Source organism: Varroa destructor, unplaced genomic scaffold, assembly GCF_002443255.2.
Source record: "Varroa destructor unplaced genomic scaffold, Vdes_3.0 BEIS01000004.1, whole genome shotgun sequence".
In the NCBI taxonomy this organism is placed as follows: Eukaryota; Metazoa; Arthropoda; class Arachnida; order Mesostigmata; family Varroidae; genus Varroa; species Varroa destructor.
The window spans coordinates 25,072,437-25,097,830 of record NW_019211457.1 but is presented as its reverse complement, the minus strand read 5'-3'; the positions used below and the strand labels follow the sequence as shown (position 1 = coordinate 25,097,830).

General features: G+C 43.2%; 1 protein-coding gene across 20 annotated transcripts in view; it reads left to right on the top strand.

Annotated features, from left to right (window-relative positions):
* heph (polypyrimidine tract-binding protein 1 heph) overlaps positions 1 to 25,394 on the top strand; it is a 327,260-nt gene that overhangs the window by 3,874 nt on the left and 297,992 nt on the right. For 5 of the 20 annotated variants that reach the window (XM_086986940.1, XM_086986937.1, XM_086986950.1 and 2 more), the window contains exon 2: positions 24,470 to 24,603. The exons of 10 other annotated variants lie outside the window; for them this stretch is intronic. Coding sequence is in view for 2 of the 10 variants with exons in the window: in XM_086986934.1 (XP_086843060.1) it covers positions 14,036 to 14,043 (8 nt within the window). In the remaining 8 variants the exon portion in view is untranslated. Of the gene's footprint in view, positions 1 to 13,420; positions 14,044 to 24,469; positions 24,604 to 25,394 lie in introns of those variants that run through there. 5 more of the 20 variants (XM_086986941.1, XM_086986934.1, XM_086986942.1 and 2 more) reach the window with 5 other exon arrangements.

The window sequence follows — 25,394 nt, the reverse complement described above, 5'->3', positions numbered from 1 at the left end:
ACAGAGTTTGTATAGAGCTGCACTGCGTTGTAAGAAGTAAGCCGAGTAACGCATTTCGGTTAAGCAGGTTTTAATGATTCGACGAGGTGTTTTTGTACAAAATAGTTAAGCACACTTTTAGGGATGGTCAATTTGGAGCAGGAGTTATGCCTCTGGGGGCAAATACAAAAGGCGGTTCCCACGTCGAATAATAAGTGATCAGTTAGTATATGCCTTGATCAAAGTGGGTAGGCTTCTCGGCTCCTTAACTGATTTGTTAGCTAGATAAGCTAAGTTTACTCATTTGATCCATCTATACGCGTGTCAATTTTATTATTGATACTTGTGCCGTTTGTGGGAACTGCAAAAACCCCTATGGGGAATTACTGCTAAGGCTGTAGTAGATTTACTATTTGCAATGTTGGCGGGGTTAGTGGTATTTGTCAATACTGGATAACAGCGGTGGCTGGTTATTGGTAATTCGGCATTATCGACAAGTAACAAACGAGCGCGCCGTACCAAGAGCGATACAAACGTTTACACAATAAAATTTATAATCGAAATGTATTAAGCTAGATAGTTGTTATGAGGTTTTTCTCACGTCCATCGCCCGGGTAGGTGCGGCATAGTCGAGTCCGCCCACCTAGAAGCAACCGATGATGCAGCTTGGTAGGTTTGCGCGTGGTCTGAGACCCGACCAGTTGGTTCGTTTTCGAATGATTCATTATGAAAGTGATTGTACCGGGAAGCTGGAAATTTCATAGAACGGTCACGTATCACGTTCCCATCATCTGTGAGGCGGAAATCTGTTGTGAATAGTCGTCAAGCCATTTGCTCAAAATGCGAAAGACATCTGAAAAAAAGGCGTCCAGTGTTGCAGGAACATAAAGTCAACAGATGTAATCCGTACGCTATCTACGAACGGAGTCCGTTTAGAGCGAACGCGTACCTGTACCTATTTGAGCTAGGTAAATGCAGAGTGGCGCCAATTTCTTAGCATTACGTGTGCAAATACAATTACAAGAAGTGGGAGCAAGCTTCGACATGCATTCTTTTTATTTGCACAATCCGCAAAGACGTCAGAGATGAATGAGTTCTTAGCAGTACAACGTCTCAATGTGTATGCTCCGAAAATGTCTATTGCATGCTTTAATGAATCCCGTAGTTACTGTAGCTCACAAGCGACCGATAACAAGCAGCCCTGGTTCATTCAACAGGACCAGTTTCTATTGAGCGCTTCATCCCCTTTGAGAAACCTGGGTCTTATCACGTGCTTACCAGAACACTTGCCTCAACACAAGATTTACAGTAGGCTGCATTGAGAAGCTGCATCGCAGCATTTTATCGGCGGTCGCTTGTTAATAATTTTCCTTGTGGGCGTTGTTGTTGGTGACGACGGTGATGATGATGACGTGTTACAATTTTCCTGCTTGGGCGACGGCCTTATGTATGCTTCTGTCTGTTTCCTCAGCTCCTCGTTCTGCTTCACTTCGTCACGATACGATTCAGTCCGTTAGCGGCTGTTGATATTGTGAACAATCTCCATATCAGCAAATCTTGCCAAGATCTCTTTCCGCGAGCCACAGGCGACTTTCACCAGAAGCAGACGATTTATACCGGCGATTAAAACGGGAGGGCGAATGCAAAACGGTTTCTCCCAGATACAGTGGCCGTTGATGCTACTCCCGTTGCTAAGTTCGCCGACGGCCAACCGAGCTCTAAGCAGTTCAATCTTCGATGATTACTGTGAGCCTTTTCTCAACTTATTTAGTCGACCAGCTAGCTTTCTATAGATGTATATGATACGTTCAAATCTTACGCGGGCTAAGCTGTAAACGAGTAGCGTTAAGGGAAGCGGCTTCGCGCTCGCCTTCGTCTGACACTCAGTTACCTTAGCTATAGTTGTTTAATTAACTGTTTCACCGTGACTAGTCGGTCGCAGGCGCCAACTTCGCTATCCCCTCGCGTAACACGAAGACTCCATCTAACTCACTGCTGCTTCTGGTGGTGCTGCTGCTGCTGCTGCTGCTGCTGCTACTGCTACTACTTTAGAATTGTAGTCGTTTCGTCGCGGGTGCCGGCGCCAGTCATTGATGCCGCTGTCGATCCGTCGGCGTCTCGTTCGTCGCTGTCCGTGTCGTCATCGGTAGTCGGTCGTAGCGATGTTCTATGGCGCCGCATTCGCTCCAGCCTACAGAAACGACGGAAACACAGGCAAATCGCAATAGACGTCTAAGGAGAGACTCACGACGAACCTTCTACGCAGACGCTATACTGGCGCGACGGTGTATCGGGACACCGGCGTCCCTGTACGCTCGGTTAAATGATGGCTGGCAGTAGGCGACTTTCGGGTAATGTCCGGGCATGGCGTCAAGAAGCCATACGCGAGGAGCATACGGTTGAACTTCCTTCCTTCCTTTCTGTCAATATCTCGGCTCAGTTACCTGCGTGTGCGTTAATTTGTCTCCCTCTTGGTATATCCACAACATGCACGTCTCCGTGCCTATTCAATATACTATCCGGCAGGATACTGACAACAATGGCACAAAGACTGGGGGATAACTGAGGAAGGCGGACTGAACCAACGCAAACGGAGTTTTGTCGAAGCTGTGGGGAGTGGGGTGTATCGATCGGAAAGGCAGGATTAGGTATTTTCAATATATAGCAGTTGTTTGAGTCGGGGGATCAACGTAAAAGAAACGAGATGCTCAAGGAAAATGGACATACATGTAGTGTGATGGTGAAGCTTTGTTCTAATATGAACTGATCGAAAATAAGCGCAAAATTACTGTTCGTATAGATTGTTGATTGTAATTGAGTCAGTGTCGTAAAATCGTGATAACTGATTGAACTGGTATCAGAAGAACGGCCAGCGCTTTAAAAGCGAGAGTGAGCATGGATGGTCTAAATTTGTTAGTGGTAAAGGGCGATTTCGGCGAGCACGTGTCTATCAAAACTAAGTTCAAAGGTTTGTCTAATTATCTGGCATTGTATCATTTTGTTGTCCAGCTTTCAGTACAGCAGTAACCGCATAGTGAAGTTGACGTACGCTTCAATTAAAAGTGTAAACAAGTATCTGTGTATATTGGTACACTGTAAAGGTCAGAGTTTTATGGACTTAACAACTGCACATATCTGTTTTATCTAATTAGCGAACCTTGATTACGATTATTGGCTATTTTCACTTGCTGCAAAAACATTTGATACTCCGTTAGATCAGTCTTTGCCGATACATTGCCACGTCGTCAATAAGAGGTCTTTGATCAGATTTACTCGCTTTAGTAGCACTCTCCGAACGTTTTTTTTTTTGCTTTTTCAAACTACTTCTACTTGTAGTCGATTACCATGGCCACCGGTCTGATACGTCATGGCGCAACAACAAACGTGTGCACGCCAGCATACCCTTCGGCTGAGTCTACGAGGGGCTTCCTATAGTTAGCTTTTTTCCTTCTTGACGGTTACCAAGTCAGTTGAGAGCTATGTCTGTATGTTTCCTGTAATGGCTGGAAACTTTAGCCATCCGCACCCACCGTCATCGATACGAGCAGCGCGTCGGCGTTGGACCGACCTCTTTCCCGCACGCTCTGACGTTGCCGCTGCCATCATAGCTCTAACGACTGTTGTATATATGCATATGTATATATATAGCTGATTGCGCCGTTTTAGCTGACTGTTTGGCCCCGCCCCATCGGAAGCCAAGGGCGGGCAGGCGGGAAGCCTCTAGCAGGCGGATAATACCAGTAAAACAGTTTTTCTACATTTAGCGGCAGCGGCGTATTGCGGCGCTCCATTCGCTCATCTGCTGCCGTTGTGTTTTCTCCAGATGGTGGTGATGGTGGCGCCGGCAACGGTAGCTATCTACGATCGCCGTAAATGTAACTATGGATAGAACCCAGTAAAGCTCCGGAGAGCTAGATTTCTAAAACATAGCGAAGCGCCTGCGTTATTGAGATATTGTCTAAAGTATCAAAAGCTCCGATGCACGCAAACCTATGAAGGCTAGTCGTGCGAAATGGCGACGACCGGAGATGGCAAGCTCGTACGACAGCAGAAGCAAGTCTCTAGCCACCTATTTAATATTACGAGAAGGACCGATCATTCATCGGGACTAGGCGGCCGAGAGGGGGAGAGAGGACATGGGGAGGGAGAGAAGGCAGGGGAACTTAAAGGCAACCTGGCGACGGCAGCGGGCAGACGCCGCCGGCGCCGCCGTTCACGATACCGCCGAACAACAGAAGGATTAACCGCACAATATCAAAGGTCGATATTGTGCAATCAATAGCCAAGCAGCGTCATCATCCAACGAAGCAAAGTAACAGAAGGTATCGCTGGCCCAATTCAAGCCATAGTCACAATAGCACAATGGTATCGGTAGTACGAAAAACAGCTATAGGAAATTATTCCTTACGAGGTAGTTGGCTGTGGCGAGTGCGGCATTTATATTTCTGCAGCCTGCGATGAGTTGGTCCATTAAATGAGTCTGATAGCAGACCCAAATCAACCCAGCCAAGCCCGTAAGGCCGATCTGTCCGTCCGACTCGTCGAGTTGTAGAAGATTGTTACGCGTAAAATGTGCGATGTTAGCTTACGATTGCTATCGATTCTGTCATTTCTATTGAGTACTAGTATCGTTATTCCTTATCGAGCACAGGTTTCGCAGCTAAGACAGTTATGAGGGGGAGTTGTCGTTAACGCTAGTTGTCCTGTATAAGATCTTTTGCCAGACCCCACTAAACGAATATGATACGACGATTATGGGTCGATTATATATATTCGTTGACCAGACGCGCTCTAATTGGTGCTGCTCGCCCCATTGTCTAGGGTTAGCTGGTGAGCTTTCGTTCGCCTGTGATCTACAAGGCACCTTTTATTTCTTCGCGTGCCAGCTCACCTGAAAGGTTTAATAATGAGCATACATTGGCTGTTGGGTATTGTTTAGAAAATTATCGATTCAAAAAAAAAAAAAAAAAAACAATTTTTCAACTAACAGTAGCACATTGCTTAGTCTCTCTAACAAAGCTGATATCGTACGCTGAACCTGATTCGATAGAATACGTAATGTATTAAATAAGCTTCACGTTAAGTATGGAGACTTTTAATGTCCCCAGGTGTCTTCCACCACAATTGAATCTTGCCTATCCGCAATTAGTATGATGGACGTTAGTGCTCGGTCGTTCGTGTTGCTGTTAATTAGTTCGCCTTTCTTTTTTTTTTTTTTTTTTCTCACAAATAACAATGAACACGCGGACCGACATAGTGGTGCATTTTTATCGTCACGCTATTTCAGCTGTAAAATAGATAATACGGTACTGTTTCGGCAGATCGTATGGTTTCGATAGTGGAAAACAAATCCACAAAAATTGATTGATCTGAGCTGGTAGCTACTCATTGTTAGGTCCCTCGCGACAACACAAAGGATAATCTGTCCTTGTTGTATTCACCGCATCAAAACAAAACGCCTGCGTTCACTGATAGAGTGGGCATAGGGAGTCGATGATGCGGAAATTTACTCTGTTTGATGACAAATAAATGTTTACGAGTTCAGCATTGCTTCAGACGGCATAGAACGAATTATGTTTGCGTTCGATTTGGAGCCAAGATCATTATGTGTTGCGCGAGAAGGGGCAAACACGTTATCCTGACGTCGTGTTTGATTCCAAAAAATAATTCACTGTATAATACCTCATGGATAGGTGACGTTACGATGGCGCTGCGTGCGGCTTAGTAAAGATACTACGTCACAAAAAATAACAATAGTAGTTCATTAATTATCATCAATTCCCTTATTATTATTAAGTGAATTCTAGTACAGATTGGTCGAAACGTACTTCGATCACAGATGGAGCTGTAATCTGAGTACATAGCGTACGACTCCCTACGAGATTAAGCTCTTGAATCTAAAAAACATTTGATATTCATCGATTTTAAATAATAGCGGGCCGAGCTCAGCCGGTTTGGTCTATTCATGCCATTGATTTAAGCCTATGCCCTGCAGCGCTCAGTTAACGCAGCGCTTAGTTATAACAATAGTTGGATCATCTAAGCACTGTCGTCCTTTGGACGATGATCATGCGCTCTACGCATCGTTTCTTCATCTGCTAGCAGGAACCGTGAGTCAGACGTATTTAATGTACCCCCGACTATAAAACGCTAAATACATCAAGCTGATTTTCGACTAGCTAGCGTTTCGCTTTTGCTTGCCTCGATATATAGATACATTTATAGCTTGTACTTATGAATTATCAATCTGTTAAGAAGATGGATAATTCATGAGTCACCAGCGGGCCACAAACGTATACTGATGTCTTACCGGTAACGAGATCAACTTAATTTAAACTTACTTACTTAATCAACCACTGATTGATAATATTTTCGTTCGCAACTATGCTAAGCAAGCAGCATTTGTCGAGCGAAAAGACTACATACGGCTATAACTATATAGAGGTAACTGAAATGCCAGTGCTTGGCTAAAAACTTCCTGGTTCAACCCAATAATTGTCCCACTTCCTGGGCATTATACAACCCCCTTACGTAAATAAGAATTGCTTTGCTCTTGGCGTATATGGCGAACGTAGTGTTCTTATAGACTGATGAGCTAACGTCCGAATGCAACAGCAGAGTCTGTCAATTGTTATTATTCCGATGCTTCAGTACATATCGAATATAATGTTGATACCACGAGTGCCAAGTACTGTTCAAAGTGTTTTAGTTACCGGGTACAATATATACATACATATATATCCACTTATGTATTCACTGGTCATGATTTTTACCATAGCAACGCACTCACAGAGTTATGTATCAGACACCCCGATTACGCGGTCCCCGCTATGCTACTGAATGTATAAAAAAGGGAGGTTCGGGCAAATCGATCTATGCAACTTGCACAGGGTAAGAAGTAAGTTTGGGACGAACGAAAGTGCTTGGGTTGTTCCTAGGTGACGTTCTTGAAGACCAGAAACATTAACGAATTTCGAAAGTTATAATAGGACATCTGAAAATCGTCAAACTGGTAATCAAGCTTGATAGCAGCAAATCGAGTATCCATCGTACCTTGAAACGGTCACATTTAAATTATTACACCTGCTATCGAGGATGATCGAGGCCGATTTGTCCCTGAAAACGTGTGAATACGATGGACAGTCGACATTCAAATGGCACGATTAAACAACATGATTGCACCTGGTGGGCAGTTGTGGGTCTAGATATTACCCGGGGGTACCATGTGAAATGTACAGGAGTTTCAAGCACAGAATTAATAGAACTATTATTTTTGACAGCAAATCACTTGAAATCCATTTTACCACACGCGCAGAATGGCGAATTTTCTTTTCCGCAATGTAAAAGCACATCTTGATAAGAGTCGTCCGAACAGATGAATTGGACAAACAGTTTTCGTAGAATACCCTGCCCATTTTCCGGACCAGAGGCCAATGGGCTTGTTGTTTTTGGTGGAATATCCCAAAGATAGTCTACGCCAGAGAATTGAGGACGATAGGTGGTTTAAAAGCCACGGTTGAGCAATGGTGCACTACAACATCACATTAAATTTCTATTGAATTTTGTGAATCGATAGCTTTCATCATAGCTTTGAACATATCTGCAATAGGAGAAAGTAATACATATTTAATGTAGGTTCCTATACAACTCTAGTGTAAAATATACGTAAGTAAAAACTGTTTTGATCATTCAAACCGTTTTTTGTATATAGAGTTTATGTGAATTGCATCTAAAATAGTGATAAAGGGCATAAAAGGCATGGATTTCATCGGTAGAGTCTATAATAAAAATTATAGAATGCAGATCGTATAATACCCAGGGTGGTCGGGGACTATGCAAATCAATGAGAGGTGTACTCAAGTTTCACAGTTCGAGAAGTAATCTTTTGTGAAATCTATTTTTTATTCATTGTTCCCTTTCTCCCTCTCTCTCTCTCTCTCGCTATATATATAGGGACAGTGACGCTTGTTTCAGAACCAACTAGAAAGGGAGACGAGCTAGGACAATACTCTTTTAAACGAGCATCAAGCTGTGCTTGAAACCAAATTGGCCACTTGATATTTCGAGAAACGTTTTAGCGTCTTCGAATTTCTTTCCTTTTTCTTTTTTTTTTTTTTTTTATTCCCAAGTGAACGTATCTTTCTGATTAAATATTGATACCGTGATGGTTGAGCACTTTATTTACAGAATTTTTAAGTACCGTCTACTGTATGAGATCGAAAAATACTCAACTGTACTGGTACATCTCCTCTGTTAAATTCTAATTCTGCTTGTTTTGAAGATTTTTAATACTAGATATTTATATACAACTTACGCACCAGTATAAGTTATCGTAACATGGTGCTAAAAAAAAGTTACTGATTGATAAAGTCAAATAATGGACTGTTGGTTCCTTACATAGTATATTAGGCATTGTCGATAGCTATAATAATAATAATAGCGCTCATCTGTTTGGTAATGACCAGGACCTTCCTATAGAGGCCGTTATAATGGATATTGCTTTAAGCAATCCGAAATATAATAAATGAGCGGATATAGTGTGATTTACGGAGGCACAATATAGAGGATATAGAGAACAGATTAAGTCTAAAGTTACTCAAGAGTATACAGCCTGTACAGACATTTTAAACGAATCAATCAAATCTTTGTCAGCTACTAGCAGAAAAGCCCAAGTGGAACCTATTCGGGATATTTGAAGCATGTTGAACTATTTAAGTATGCAGTAAGCAATCTATAATGTGTCCTCTTGTATGGCTAAGTAGAAACTGAGTCAGAACAAAAAAGGACATAGAAAGAAGAAAAAAAACAGAACATAGAAAAAAAAAAAAACTAACTTTACCACTACGATTTTGTGGAGAACAGATGAGCTCCGGTGGTAACTTAACTCTTAATCTAGAAGACCCTAAAATTTCACAGCATTCAAGTGCATACCCTTGATGCCAAAACCAAGTGATATAATGGATAAAAGAACTTCAATTTGGTTTCTCTATCAGAGTCGGAAGGACATGAGCATCAAGTTATACAGTTAAAACAGTTAACATGCGGAAACTTAATAAAGCGACGGCCTCTATAATGTAGGGTCTTCTAAGAAGTGTCTTTGAATTAAAGCCTGTCGACGCATCGATTGAAGGTGGAATCTAGTCACATAATTACTACAGACTCGCTGACGATAATTAGGATAACGATGCAGTTTTCGATCAATGCAAGCCTTTAAGAGAGCATCTAACGTAAAGCTTTGAAATGGCTCGGGGATCCTGGATCAATGCGCGGATTGTTTTCCGTTGTTTAGGACTAGACTTCTGTTTGAACAAAATAGAGGGGGCACATTTACGAAAATCGCCCAAAGCCACCACGGGCATCTGTGTGTGTCTGGAAAAAAGGACCTCTCTTCTTTGTAATTCTGTGCACCGTCATGCTAAAAACGTTACGTCCAAAATCAACCATTCTCCGTTGTAAAGGAGCGCCGTAGAATAAGGCCGACAGAGACAGTAAAGGGACTGTACAGGCCGAGTCCTAAGGGGGGACATAAAACATGCAAGATATTTCATCCGTGTTCTCCTCGTTGATTTCTGTTTCACTAGAACAAAAAGAAGGATTTAGAGTAAAAACTTAATCATCGCCTCCGTTGAGAGTGAATAGAACAAACGCATCATTTATTTACTCCTTTTATAAATAATTACTCTTTTTATAAATATCTCGAAGTTAGCTATAGTATAAAGGACCTCTCTGAACCGTTTATACTTCACTAGCTCAAGGGAATGTGGGGAACTTCTTGAATACAACCCATAGAAACAATGGAGGCTAATTTAAAGAAAACGGTCGAAAACGAATTTTACTATCGGAGTTGTTGCTATCAGTGTGGAAAAATTGAATGTTTGTTCCCGAGCTCTGCGCTATAGCTCGACTACGCAATGACTAGAAATGAAAGCAAGCGTTTGCCATGTTATGAAATCCAATGACACCATATAAACGAAGCTATTCGAGGTGCTGTTCATTCAGCTTGCTGACCTGGCTAAAGGGCATTTGGTACCTGTTCGGACGCAAACCTGCCTTTCACAGACTACGGCGTGCAGCCTTTTATCATCATGGGACTCGGCAGTTTTCTTCTTCCTCATCAGTTCTGTCAGCTCTAGGCAGAAGAAACGCTTGAAAGGGAATTTAGACCCGCTCGAACACTAAGTTAGATTTCGTGCGGCCCGTTTCACCAGCGGCTTCTTAGCAGTCAGCGAAGACAGCCAGCTAGAAAACGTATGTTTCGAGCTTTGCGTGCGTTACCACCTTAGTGAAGCACTACTTTAGACAGGACTTCGAGGATAACATTGACCGTGTCTACGCTTAGTTTGGAATGTAGACCACCCCACGTCCATAGGTTTAGCATGCAAAGACATTACTGCTACTGCGCGATCATTTCCAGCTATTCGTTCATTTTCCGCGTTATCCGCTGCGTTCTACTCGATTGTTAGTCGTTTCCGGTTAATTGACTAACTGGCGACAGAACAGCGGAAACTGCATCGTTTGAAATTGCCCTGTCGCTACTGCTACTGCTGCGGTGGCGGTGGCGGTGGCGGCGGCGGCGGCGGCGGCGGCGACGGCGACGGCGACGGCGGTAGTAGTTATCACGGACGACGAAAAAGAGGGGATAGCGCTTAGCAAAACTTTACGACGCTGATGGAGTCACCCAGCCGAGATCCGTCTGATTCTTTTGTTCTTTTCGTGGCAATCATTTATTTAGCAGCCACTTGAGATACGTATATTGAAACACAATTGGCGACGAGCAAGTACTTCAAGATGCTCCGCTGGTGTTTCACTTCGAGCCAAGGATCGTCGTCAATCAGTAACTATTCAAGCTTATGTTTTGTAATATCAAATATGATGGAAAATGCAAAACGCTTTGAGGTCAGCTCCATTGATGCTATCAAGCGATAGGCATTTCAGCTGTTGGTCGAAAAACTGTAATGAAATCCCGGTCTTGTTGTGACTAAGCGGTTAGAGAGCAAAAGTAGCCATCGAAAATTGTCGATAATGGCAATAAAATTTTTAGCGTAGGGCAACAAGCAAGCATCTATTCCAAACCAGTTATCATCAACTGCCCCAAACTAAAAACCACGTCTATATAATGACAAAAAAAAAGTATAACTTTGCACAGGGCTGGCCTGAACCCTTCCATCTGTCCCCCCATCTTCTGCTAGGAGAATTTGCACGTCTTAGTTGGGACGATAGAACTGACCATGTCGGGAGGAAAATTGTTTTGTCATGCGCATTGCGAGGACCCAGAAAAGATTCTGCATTCAGCCAACGTTTAGCGAGACAGACATCGGCGCCACATTTAAATGTTTATTACGTAACCTGAATGAGGATGTCGGGGTTGTGATCGCCTGAAAATGATTGAGTGTCTTCTGTGATGAACTTTCAGACTGATTGTAGAGCGTAAACGACAGATGAAAAAAATCCTAAGAGATTTTTTAAATAAAGGCCGATAGAAAAAAATACCGTTACATTGTATCTTTATTTGCGAACAGCTGAACAGCTGCCGTCACTGGTTAGCAGAGCGTCTCCTTCAGATAAATTGCTTGTAGTGAAGATACTTTAGCTTGTGCACTAGCGTGGCTGAATTGGATCGTGTCGATAACGCGATGACGAAGCCTCCTCAGGCGTGCATTTAACTGCTAGTGTTTTTTTTTTTTTTAACTGTGTCATTATTAGCGAGGTGTCGACTTTTTTAGAAAGACTTTTGCTTTCATTTCCATTCGTATGCATTATTACCCAACTACTACTGCTGTTCGTACTCTGCAGTCAAATATTTACACGAGCTCGTTTACTATTTAGGAGGCATCATTGACATCATCAGCTCCATATAACGTAATTCGTATTGATAATTGTTTCATTGTATAAGACGCACACCTACAATTTGTCTCCTGTAGTGTTCGCTTCGGACGGAAGTTTTCTTCCAGAAAATCGCAAGCAAAAGATACGTCTATGGCGGAGTACACGGTTGACTCTGATCAGCATCAAGCACCGCTTATTAAGCACCAGAACACAACAACGAACACGAGCTATAGCTGTGCAAAACGTCGTCGAATTATCATTATATATAAACTATAGACCTCTGACTATAGTCAGAGTGGTGCTGTTTCCTCTGCCACAAGCTAGCTTCGTACACAGTGGACGAATTGCGTTTGATGTTCTCTTAAAATGGCTTTCATTCAGCCATTATAACTCAAAGGGGACGACAGGAAAGCTATCTCTCTCTCGTTGGATTGACCGTGTCGGAGTTGTCGTCAAATAGGAACACACTCATGAGCGAAACAAGCAAAGTCAGCGACAGTATTGTCGTCATTTTCATCATTTCCGCACTCTTACGCGCTTCGTCGAGAACTGTCTCCTCAGCAGTTCGCAGCCTCTTCTTTCATTCATTTCCACGGATGGACGTGTTCCTCGCTTGATTGAGCTGACTGCTTCGAGACCGCTGAGCTAATGCTCACTGATAGAATCAAATCAAAGCGTCGACACGCTACTACGATTTAAATCACCGCTGCTGCTTCCGCCTCCGCCATCGTTACCTGCATTGGTTCGAGGACACAGAAGCACGCTCACAACCTCGCAGATCAGTGAAATCGTCTGCTCTTCGGTGATCGATTGCTAAGCGAGGATAGCGTCCCCTGCTAGCTGGTAAAAATGTTTCGGTCGGTTATTTTGAATATTGGCTTTCGTTCGCACGGCAACGGCGCCGGCGGCGGCGGCGGCGGCGGCCAAAGCAAAAGCAGGAAAGTATCCTATGCGCGACGCCAGCACGATAATGACAACTGAAGCATGGATGCGTACAAAAAGCCGGCAACTTGAAGCAGAGCACTCGCGTTACGTGAACGTAGCAGTAGCAGTACGACTGTGATATCCGCACGAGTATTGTAGGAACGAGTGGTAATATATTTGTCCTTATCTGGGGTAATATGCCAGACAGTTGCTGCGAAACAGCCGACATGCGCCATACTAAAAACAGAAGTAGATATTCGTCCTTTCCGTGGGCTTAGGAGTGCACCCGACGACATGCTAGATTTTGGGCTGGTCAAATAACAGTCGATACTGCTGTTGCAGCAGTCATCCTGACTAGGGATAACCACTACGATGTCAAGTAAGAAACAATCGGCTCAGCCGTTAGCGTCAGTGGCGAGGCCAAATTGGCAGTATGAACTAACCGGATAGGGATACGGCGACAAGACGTCTCGGTGACGTTTCTATGGGAACGGCGTGTACCGGAGAGGAGCAATGGTAAAACAAATAACACTTTCTGCGAAAAAGTTCCTCATTACAGAGACGAAGGGTCGCCGCGACCATGGCAACCGTCTGCGATCGACACTGTTGCGGCTGTGAACTACTGCGATACAATGACGATTTATCAGTCGGAAAGGCGGGCAGAGGGTGGGCGATCGGATAATCGAATTAAATTGACTCAGTCAAATAATCAGTAGCTTGTTATACCATACCACGCCAAGTGTCGTCATCACCAACGTATTCCCGAGCCAGCCGTTTCCCCTCGACCTGTCCGACTTTCCTCCTTACTTTGTTGACGCTGACACTGTTGATAGTAATGACGGGCTTTCTGCTGCGGCCTTGTGCTTTTGCGCTTAACATTACATGCATGCGTTACGGAACTGACAGCGGCGGGTAGTCTGTGACCACTATACTGTTTCTGTTGAAGTTCTTACGATTCTTGCGGGCTCTATGGATATCTATCTCTTTGACTGTGGTATGATCGTCTGTCGTTGCCAGCGCAGATGTTACAACAGTCTGGCGGCGACGATGATTCGGTGACGCTCTGGATAAATTAACGACGAAAAGAGTTTGTTGGTTAACTGGTGACGTTCTGAAAAATCTCGTTTTATCATTGTTGTGAGGTGGCGACACGAACGCTTATTTTACAGATTGTTGACTCCGTGAGATAGACTATGACAACACAGTAACAACGATGCCGTTGATGTACAGTCAATGAAAGGGTGCCATCTAGGCGTTTCCAGATGGGCGGACATTTTTTTGCGGACGTCTTGCAAGGTCATCCACGATGTCAAAGTGCTCATTATTTCTAAACAGGAAATGATACAGTAATTAAAATTGTGACTAGAATGAGAGGGTTGAAGCGGTCTCGAAATGTACTTCTTTTGTCTGCGGCTCCTTCATCCGGCTTAGTACGGGTAGCTTCCCATATACGGCGAAACGATCGACACCTGAGTGTACTTGTACTAATTATTCTTGTGCTATTTATATTTTTTCAATATGCGTCTCGAAGCCGTAAGTTGCTGATATCAACATAAGCGATCATCATTTTAAATCTTATTGTGGTTTGCGAAAATAACAAGCTTCGGAAAGCAAAAGAAGTTCCTGGCCATCAGGTGCTGCAAATCAGTCCTGTTACTTAAAGCGCAGCGCCTACCTAGCAGCAAAGCACTGTTAACCAATCCCGTACATATTTCTCTGATACTTCCAGCATGATTGTTATGGCCATAATAGAAATGGCTGCTGAGTACTACTACGTGTTCTACCAATAGTTTGTCGAATGGGCTCCCGAAATTGGCTTCTGTAACTGTAAGACCTGGCAGTCCTTTCCCTAACAACTCACTAGCTAAGCTCTCGAAGCTTTTTATGCTAACTAACTGTGTAGTCTCCCAATGGCGCCCGGTAAGCGGCGGCACCTTTCAGGTCTTTTTGAGGAAAAGTAGTCATAGATGCTTGTGTAGGGTGATGCAATGGTACCTTAACAATTAGGTTACTATAAAGAAGCCAGTTTCCCCTGAAACGTATCCTTTTTACCATTTATCCAGAAAGTATTATTTGGCGTAATATACCTGTAAGATTGACACCGATGATGTGTGACTTGCTGAACACCAAATTTACACGTAGAAATAACAAGCCTCTCGCACGCGCACGCACGCATGAAGTACGAGTTGACATTGAATGTTACTAGCTGCCTATGTAGACACACGCAAGTTCACAAACGTGTGTCTTTATAGTTATGTGACACATACGGTTGTCCATCGATAATCGATGACGAGATGCTGTTATTTGACCTAAGGGAACCCCCATACCAGGTTAGCGTTCTCATACGTAAATACGGCTGTAATCGAACACTTCCATATGCGGATATAGGTCGAATATTCTAGGCCAGGTCAGACCAGACGGCGGATTTTTATTCAGAGATATCAAGTGGTAATAACAAGGACGGGAATATATACTGTTTATTATCGGCAGCCTGCTTTCATCTACGTAAACGTACGTACTCACGCTGACAAATAAGGCTTCGAACAAATTTGCGACCAATCGTCGCAAATGAAGGCAGCCGCTGTAGGGAGTAACGAAGACGCACGACGTTATCCTAGAAGCTGACATCTCTGATTTGATCACTTCTAGCTGTACGTTCAAGTGACTTACTGCGTGCCTTAGAAGTCCTGAGCCTGCTGAAGGGCTGTGATTCCTGTCGATGAACCCCTTTTTCTTTGATAATTTAGACTCGCTTTCCGGTCTCTGTGGTCTTTACGATTAGCATCATTGCGCTGTGTTAGTTTACAAACGTTTTGGCTAACAAATGAACAATAACTGTACAATTAAATCTGTTTCTTTAGTATTGATTGAGAATCATTTTGTTTAAAGTTGGTATCGCAATATCAGTATTTGTGTTGCTAAAGCTCAAAATGTGTACTCAAGCTTCTGTGTATAGTGTACTTGACCCAGCTGACCTCCCATAAATGTTCAATGGTAACCGGTCCAAATGATAATAATCCTCTAAAATATGTGGGATTTTCTGCAAATGAAAAAAAACACGAGCTTCAAAACCGACACTGGACTATGCCGCGAGTGTTTTTTTTCGATTGGACATAACAACTTAATCTTGAATCTACTACTATTGCTACTACTACTACTACTACTACTACTACTACCTATGTATCATTATACCTGAGCAGTCAGACATCAACTCCACTTTGTTTACAAGATTGAGGAATAGTCGCGTTTATATAGACTTAGGATATTTCTTCTATCATCTCTGTTCGCAGTAATCAGTTATTCTGTGTCTGACGTTTTCCATCAGTGCTTGATTTCTTCCGTCTTCTAGCCGTTTATTCTCTACCTTTCTAGTTCAACTATTGTAGTTGTCATGGTTTACTAGTAAAGAACAGAGTAAACTAGTAGAAACACTAGCTTAATACTTTCTTTTTGCGCATGATTGGGCCCTGTTATAATATTGCCCCTTTCAGTTTGACGAACAGTTGTTCAATAGTTCGGATTGATTGACCCGGCTGATTTCTGTAGCCTGTGCACTCTGTCGTTCTTTTTGTCCAAGTTATGTTTACTCAAATATAGATATTCATCGGAAAGAGAATGAGACCAAAAGATATGTATTAATAATATCAGTAAAAATAAGTAAACCAACGAGTACCCTATCACTGTGTATTTGGGCGTGAAACGTGTAAGTAAATATAGGCTGTTTCTGTGACCCGTGATATCGATACGCGTGGAAGCCAGAATTCGCTAATTCATTTTACAATACCCATCTGATACGAACCACCTCACACACATATGAAAGGACATCATATGGTTGTGAACGAAAACTAAGGATCGTATCAATCAACACTCACTAATAGATTGCGGAACGGGTGCTTTTAGCGGATCAGTAATATCTCTACTCACGCTAGTCTCCCCTTAGATTGTTCAAGGTAACGTTTCAATTATTGTTTTATTGACGTTTTAGAAAAAAAAAAAAAAAAAACCTAAGCGCTAAACCCCGGTTGACCCCAGCGAGCATGATAAACATTTTTAAGGTAAACTATTGTAGGCTGATTCTGGTTAGTGCTTGTTACAACAGCCCGTGACGAAGTCTAGTAATACTTGTATATACTGAGGGAGCCAGTAGCAGGATTACTATTTCGACTGTTGGTGCAGGGACGCGAAGGCGCTGAACTATATTTCATATACATACATACATACATCTGTGCGTGACGTGTTGTGATTCGTGAGTAAACAGCGTCCAAATTCGTTTTTACATGTATTCATTGTTATATTCTATGGTGCATTCATATATTAGAATGGTGCTAGTATCCCTAGTACATACTGCTGATCGCAACGGTGCAGCGCCGTTTGGCACCTGCTGCTGATTACCCACCTGTACTGGCTTGCTATACCGTAGATCTGTCTTTATCAGGGCGTTTATGTCCACTCATTGTACATAACACAGATGAAACGCGGCATAAGATGTCGTTACCCTAACCTAAGTGATGGCTACGCTGGCCCCTACTCTTACTGGCGTTTATAACTACGTGATCTACAAGCGTCCACCTACAACCGTTAAATGCCACTCCATGTCCTCTCCTGTATGCTGTTGTTGTTTCGTAAACGCTGTTATTTCGTTTCTACTGGCAGGGTCCCGTTGCGTCAGTTACCTCTTGCCAAGATGCCATGCGGGGACACAAGGCTGGCGGTAAAGAGTTGTCCATGCAATACATTGTGGCTGCTGCTGTTAGTCCTGTGAGCGTAGGCGGGCGCAGTAGCTTAAATTCGTAGCGACGTCACTAGCGACAAGCATGCTTGATCAAATGCGGCTCCTTGTCCCCTTAGCAGCGCGTTTGCTGATTGACAGTCGGATCATGAGCTGAGGGGACATCATGGCACGTCGTACGGAAATGGGCCGTATGGGGGGGGGGGGGGGGGGGGGGGCAAAAGACTACAGTGTCAGTGACGGTACCGAGCCCATACCGTACCTGATATTTGTTGTGTGTCTATTGTTTGTGTTTGTGGGCACTTGTTTGCCTGGCTGCTTGACGGAGCCTCTGCTGCTCCTAACAGAAGTCCATCGCGGCTAGCTGCTGTGTCAGTGGGTCGACTACGTTCATGTAGATGTTGCTCACTTCAGGCAGTTCGTGACGTTAACGAGTGCAGGCCCACGTCCCGTCGATTATGATGCCGGGGCGATAGTAGCAACCACCCAGTAAATGTTGGCCATTTATCTGGCGATAATAATGGTGACGCTTCGGCGCTTTTCAGCTTGTTCATACCGGTTACATCGCTGTGGCAGTACCCGCAGACTCAGCGTAATAGTCAGATTAGATTAATGAGTAGATACTGTCGGATAAAACGAGCAAGAGCCAGCCATCGTAGCTCTCTTCGCCTACGTTTTTTACAGAGTTTTGCGTCTGGAAATTGCATAAAATAAATATTGGCGAATGTGAAGATGCTGTATGTAAGCCTGGGCTGGTAATAGCTAACCATGATGCGCTATATCGCAGTATCGCTGAAAATAAAGCCCGTTGTTAGCATTTAAAATCCTTTCGTTTTTTCTTAGCTCTTTATTGTTTGGCCTGCGAAATCGAACTAATTCGACTCTACGCTCGGGAAGCATCTGGGTATGGGAGACGTGGGCGAAGAATACATATGATCAACTATCAGTATGCCCTTCCGATCCAACGTAAAACATAGCCAACGTAAAAGTGTCAATGTGAAATAGTCCTGTGGGTCTAACAGATGAGCAAGCAAGAATTTACCGTCATGGAATCATTGCGCACATATATTAGTACCTCCATCACTACATAGGTCGATTCAATAAGGTTGAATTTTTAAATTACAAAAAAAGGTTCTGCTAACTGTTGTCGCTGTGACTCACTGCAGAGGGAACTCTAGATGTTCTCGGTGGAGTGCTTTGACTTTTCACCATGCTCGCGTATTTCTTACATTTTTTTTTTTATTGCTGAATGATTCATTCGGTGTTGTAAAGCTGCTTTGCATGAAAGCTTCTTTGGTAGTTTTTCCATGACGGAAATGTCAGGAAGCCCGTTGTATCGTACGCGCTGAATGACAATTTGGGTGTCCAAAACCAACCAGGGCGCTCTTTTTGCCTAAAATTAGAATTGCGTCGACTAGGTCGGGGCAGTATATAGCGAGGGTAAGAACAGATGGCGAAGGTGAGGGGTTATTAATTGGAACTAGCCTTTGTAAAGATCTCGTTTAAGCTCAAAGCCCGTAACAGTGACAGTATGATACCATCGTTTGGGGGTAAGCCGTAATCAAACCGAAGACAAGGAAATTCGTAGTTGGCTACTGTTGTTTACAGTAATACGAGAGCCTGCCTGCAGGGAAACGTGAACGTTTTTCTTGAGACCGATTCTGCTTTTCGTTTTGACAGAACGAGTTGTATACGATCAAATTTAACATTCACCAGGACGCTTTCATGTAGGCCCATTATATATTATGCTTTTGCATTTTATAGCATTTTCCAAAGACGACTCTGTCTGTAAGAGTAGAGATCTTTTAGCGCCGACTGATATATCGGAAGGCGACCAGTGGCATTCACGCCAATCTAACGTAACTGCCCGATGAACTGAAATTAGAAATATGGACAACTTGGTAATGAGAGAAAAAGTACTTAATCTCGTAGAGCCTTCAATTTGAAGTTGAAGCTAAAGTCTTGTCGTTACAAGGTTGCCCTCATCCCGCGGCCTTGACTGTCAAAGGCTGATTATCATTGTCCGGCTTTCCATTTTATTGTGCACAGTTGATCATTTTTTGTGGTAACAAAACTAGCCTGTGATCGCCTCCATGGGGCGCCGTTCCGCGGCCAATTTTTCAGTCATTGATTTGATACAGGAAACTGGGTATCTAAAGCTCTGGTTTAGATACACAACAGGTGGTTGTACATCGACGTAGACGGGTGACACACATAAAGGTAACTACTATAAGCGTCCGGTGCCGTGATTCCTCTCGGGGAAAAAGGAAATTGGGACGTTTTTGCTTCTATCATTGAATACATTTCCTCTACCTCATGTAGGATCCTCTGCCGTTGCTCTGTTCCCAGCCGTGGCAGAGCGACGTGCTATATTTCTTACCACGAGGCGAGGGTTCCGCATGTTGGCCTTAAACCATATAGCAAAGCTAAGTAGCTGGTCAAGATTCAGCTTCATTTATGTTTAGCTATTATATTGCATAAAATATTGTGATATCCGCCCGTACACCGGAAACGTAATATACGGCCGGAATAACTTATTAATAAGCTATGGTAATTATTACGGTTGTTTCTACTCTTTGTACCGGTCACTGTTTAATGAATACCAATGAAAACTAGTAAATCGAATTGTACATCAAGAATAAGTATAATAAACGTAAAGTAGTAATCTACGAAACGTAATAGAGTAGCACGACCCAAAATGCCGGTAACCAACGTCCAATAGACATAATATAATCGCACAATTCAATGACAATTAAGGGGGTTCGGAGGTCTATACGACGACACCCTTGCCAACGAGCCCCTTTGCCATAAACTATACAATATGTCATATGTCTAAGCTCTTTACTCATCTGTGCATTTACAATCGGAAAAGACATAGTATTATATCTGTTATATTCGGTCAGTTTCTGGATTATGTCTATAATAACATTTTTGGGCAAAGTTGGCACGTTCAAGATATCAACAGTCGACAATATTAGTTGTTGAAGACAGATAGATGTTTCCTTTATTAGTCCAATTGTGTTTTGCGTCCTGCAACGGAGCTAGCGTCCATTCATCGCTTTCTGCTCGGTGAAGAGAGCAGAAAACAATAAAGACCAACAAGCTTTGGCTACGCAGTAATCCGTAACGTGTCGTGACGGGTGTCTACGGTAACGCCTTGACTCGCCAGTCACGAGCCGCTTACTGACACAAAAATAACAGTAAAAATCTATTAAGACAACACGACCTAGTACCAAATTCGTCCTGAATCACCTAGACATCTTCCTATTTAGTTCGAAATATTGCTTTGTTGGCACCGGCACCGGCACCGTGCTAAATCACTACGAGAACCGCCTCCTACCGAAAATGTACGCTAACCCATGCTCTTCACGCCTGTTATGTGCTAGTGCAATTCTGCTGTATGTGCGTTGCCCGTACATAAGCCAGATCTTCTTCTCAGCTATACCACGCCTGGGATCAGGCCATGACCAGCCTGACCAAATGAGCGGTTACTAACGCTGTTGGTTTGTATAGCGTCACTAGGTAAGTGCTAACAGGCAGGGCAAAATCTCTGCTTAGTCAGCGTCTTGGCGTTGCCACACTGTTGCAAAGGCTATTCGACCGCGTAGCGATTTAACGTTCGGACGTTGGTGGCCCCGTCAAATTAGCCAATTTCACCACGAGGACCAAATGTGGAACAGAAAAAAAAAGAGGAAGGGTCAATTTACTGAGGTTTGATTTGGGGCTTGAATAAGCGCCCAGTGTATTGTTTGTTGTTCTACGAATGAATTCGGGCTGCATCGACTGCGGACAGATACTGGTCAGCGTCCTGTGTTGGTGCACGTTTATCGGACAACAAACGCCGGCTACCCTGCATATATATGCCTTTTTATATATGTATGTAAATTTTCTATTAAACAGATGCGAATTTTGACGGACCTACACTGCCCTGGTCTGCCGTTCGTACCATTTGTCAGGCGGAATATTGTCTACGTGTTATTTAGACGTCCACGGTGTTATGCCAATCGTGAAGGTAACAAAATCGCTCATCGGCACATCAAACTCGGACAGATTGCCTACGTCGTTACCGTACGTTGTTTCACTTTGATGAAGTTGTACTCTGTCAAGATCACTGATGGCGCATCGGGCACAAAATCAAATTTCGTCATCTGGTTAGCTTAAGCTGCTAAAATGTCGATGTCACTTGGACAACAGTGCCTTTCGAGCTATATCGAATTTTCAATAGGAGAGACAAACCTTGTAAATCAAAGTATTATGTTAGAAATAGAAAACGACGGTTTAAAGGTTTGAAAAGGTAGGACTGAGGGCATCAGGTGGGCTAAATGTGCTCACTTGGTCAGCTGATTGTGATTGTAACGAAGGCTCAAACTCTTATGTTTGCACACCGCTGTAGTATAAATAAAGGTACTAGTTCGATTTTATTCAGTGAAATCCACCTGCTCAATATGCATTATAGAATATAACAAATAATTAGTACTATTACTGACGAAAGTAATTAGGGGCAATTAGTACATACTGATGTTACGGTCGCTGCGTAATATCTATACTACGGCAAAATGTAATCGATGCAAGCCTATCTGGCAGGCCTATGTTGGTCGACGAAATGCGGGGGAACTCTGCATTTCGATTAATTGATACTAGTCTAACACCTAGACACTGCAAACAACAATAGACAGCACTTGACGTGGAACGGCCGCATAGGAAACTTTGAATTGGCCTGCAGTTGAATCACAGGATCAAAAAAAATAATCCCTTCTCAGGTGATCATGTGCAGCCGAGAGCAGGCACAATGGCCGCTGCTGTCACTACGAACTTGTCATGTGCCTTTTTTTACCCATCTAGTTCACCGCCATTATTACTGGTCATGTATACTGTGATGCCTTTATCTTTTGTGGACCTTGCTCATTGTGAAGTTTTCCCTGACCGCCACCCTTACCACCAAAAAAACTGGAGTTATTTGCCTTTTTTATGGCGGCTGCTATGCAGCCCTGTCCCCACTAGTGCAAAATGAATTACGGATAATGCAATTTTACAGATAATTTGGTCACACTCGTTCGCTTCTAGGTTTTTCCGTCCGTGGCGCGGAGCCAACGATATTTGACGAGTCGCTCGTAAACGCTCACTAACAGAGATACCACGAAGCGATGCTCACGCTTCACCATATAAGTAAGATACTATAGCAAGTCATTAGTTTGTTAAAAATACTCACCCCTGGCGAAAAGTCCAGCTGCCACAGGGGCCTGACCGCCATGGTAAGCTAGAGCAAGTTGGCGGTCGGAGCGATCATTGGCGCCAATGTTATAGCCAGACAACCGCACTATGCGGGATTTCTGTATTCGTCGTTGGTTGTCCGCGTCTAGAACAGTTTGTCTCGTCCCCCACTCTGGGGGACTGTCTATCCCTCCCCAATTCGATGTGTGCGAAGCCTTCTTGGGACAAGAACAGTAAGCCTAAAGTGACCAACAACAAGTAAGACGAAATGAAATGAACGAAGCTGGTGGACGAAAAAGACGAAATGCTGGAAGGAAACGCTAAATCTGTTATTTCGGCGATGTATTTTTGACCATAGCGTGCAGGTACTGCCACGGTTCCGGCGGTTGCGTCTGGCTCTCCGGAACACTCGTGCAGTTGACTTTGTCAAACACATAGACAGGCGGGCGGCAAAGACGGCTGGGATATTGTAAGTAAAGAAGTGAGAGGGCTTTTTAACAAGGGTTATGGGGATTCGTATTAAGGGGACGTGAAAGACGTGAGCAGTAGTGAGTTACTGGCCTGGTAGCAGACCCCCCATTGAAGCAATCTTTATAAGCAAGTATTACAAAAATAGTGGGATTTCATGAACTGCTCACTCGCTGGTTGCCCAACTCTGTTACATTTGGTGGTCGTTTGTCGCTGCTTGATGATGCGCACGTATTCCACGGCGATCGGGTGCGACGTGATGGGGCTGTTTGGTGCCGCTACTGTTTTATGAATGAATGTTTCGTAGAGCGTAAAAAGGCGACAGCGTGTTTATGGCTTCTTCTCAATTTGATTTTACTACTGTAGACCTTGATGGTCGTCTTGTCGGGGCGGTACACCGAAAATTCTACAAATATGCGTTGATAGATCTGGCAGACAATTTTTTGTCTATATCGTCTACTAACCTAAATACACAGTCACACAGGCAGACAGAGATGAAAAAAAAGAGAAAGGGGAGAGGGGAGAGATTGATGGGCCTTGACTACTGGTTGGACATATATGACTCTCTCCTAGTGAATCAAACAGTAAGCAGATACTAGTTTAGCTTCTTGCTTTTGCACCGGGCAAATTGCAGTTGCTTCATCAGATCAGTGCTATCAAAGAGCATCTAATTATATGGCTCACTGATAGCGACACTGTGTCAGAACGTGTGGATTCCTTTATTTAGTTTTATCATATAATTGGGCTACCCTATTTAATAAAGGTTAAAGTTGATTTTCTCCAAAATATCAAGTTTTTATTTGCTTTTGGTACATAAAGTTATTTGAATCGCTATACTATCTTACAGTAGATAAATTATCAATGAAAATATCCCATGCAAACAATCTGTGTGAACCCTTTTGCCGCTAACGTATTACTAAGTAATATAGGCTACAATGACAAGGTTCGCAGTATCCAGGCGCTTGTAAACAGGCGCGAGGCTACAAGAGCCAAAAGAGCAAGCCCATTTAGTACAAGACTGGTTTTACGGGATTTGTAACAAACGTTTTTTGTACGCCGCTCTAACCATATCAATTTTCCTTGTTCCTTTTTATTTGTGTCGATTTCTGTAATGCGGTGCTTGAAACGTTCTCAGTTTATCTTTATATTGTTGTTTATCCATGAACTTCGCTCGTCTACCTGAATCAGCGAGACGCTGATGCAGATTTTCACAATATCTTCATGTTTCCAACATTTGTTAGATACTTGTTTATTTATTTGGTGAGGATGTACAGAAAATATTTATCCGGAACAATGAAACACATTTACTAATGCGGAGAATTTGTGTTTTAGGTAAGCGCGGGTCTCATTGTCGATTGTGAGAAACTACTATAGAGTGACGGAACGCGCAGCTGATTTGGAGGCAGGCGTAAAAGGAGCCATGAAGGATATTTTGTTGTAGTTGAAAAATCCAAAGTGATTCTGTTGTAAGCGTCCTACGTACGGTAACACAAGCTGATGAAGCATTTCGATTGTAGAACTTACACTCACAGTAGTATATCGTGTGTAGACTATTATCAGTTGTAAGATAAGCGGTGCCTGAGCTGCGGATCAGCACAGGGTCCACACGTGTTACATAATGCAAATGAAAATCACCCCTGGACGCTTTAGCACTGCCTGTTGATTGTATTTACTCACTGTATCATCTCTTAATCTTTCCGTCTTTAACGCTATCACGCGAAAATCAACAATTTTCTATCTGCGTAACTTAATATCATTAACTCACAGCCCCGAGATTGCTCTTCCCTATGACTGTGGTAGACTGCCTGTTCGGCTGGTTTCAGACCTCTCCTAGCCACTGATCAGCCTTGACGCCACTTAAAAGTTGTTTGTTGTCATTCAAAAATGGTCGAGACAGAAACGATTTTTGTTATAAGCAAATTACCGTCCGCCGGATGGTGGGTACTTTCTCCATGAGCAAGTGGCTTAAAGAATCGATTAGACATTAGTGTTTCGGCCCCTTTGCCTGTCTGGCGTGATTACTAACGTCAACTCTCTGAGCCGTCGTTCTCCGAATTGATTTGAAACAAACTCTGTTCTGAAATTCTTTAGACGAAATCACCGTTATATCTCTAACTTTTCGATATTGTTGTTACCATTTCTGCTATAAAAAAATAGACATGTTTAAGTAGTATATGTAAACATCGTCGGTGACGGGTTAGGCTAAAGTATACTTCATCCATCTCAGCAAACTTTGAACTCGCAATATATACATATA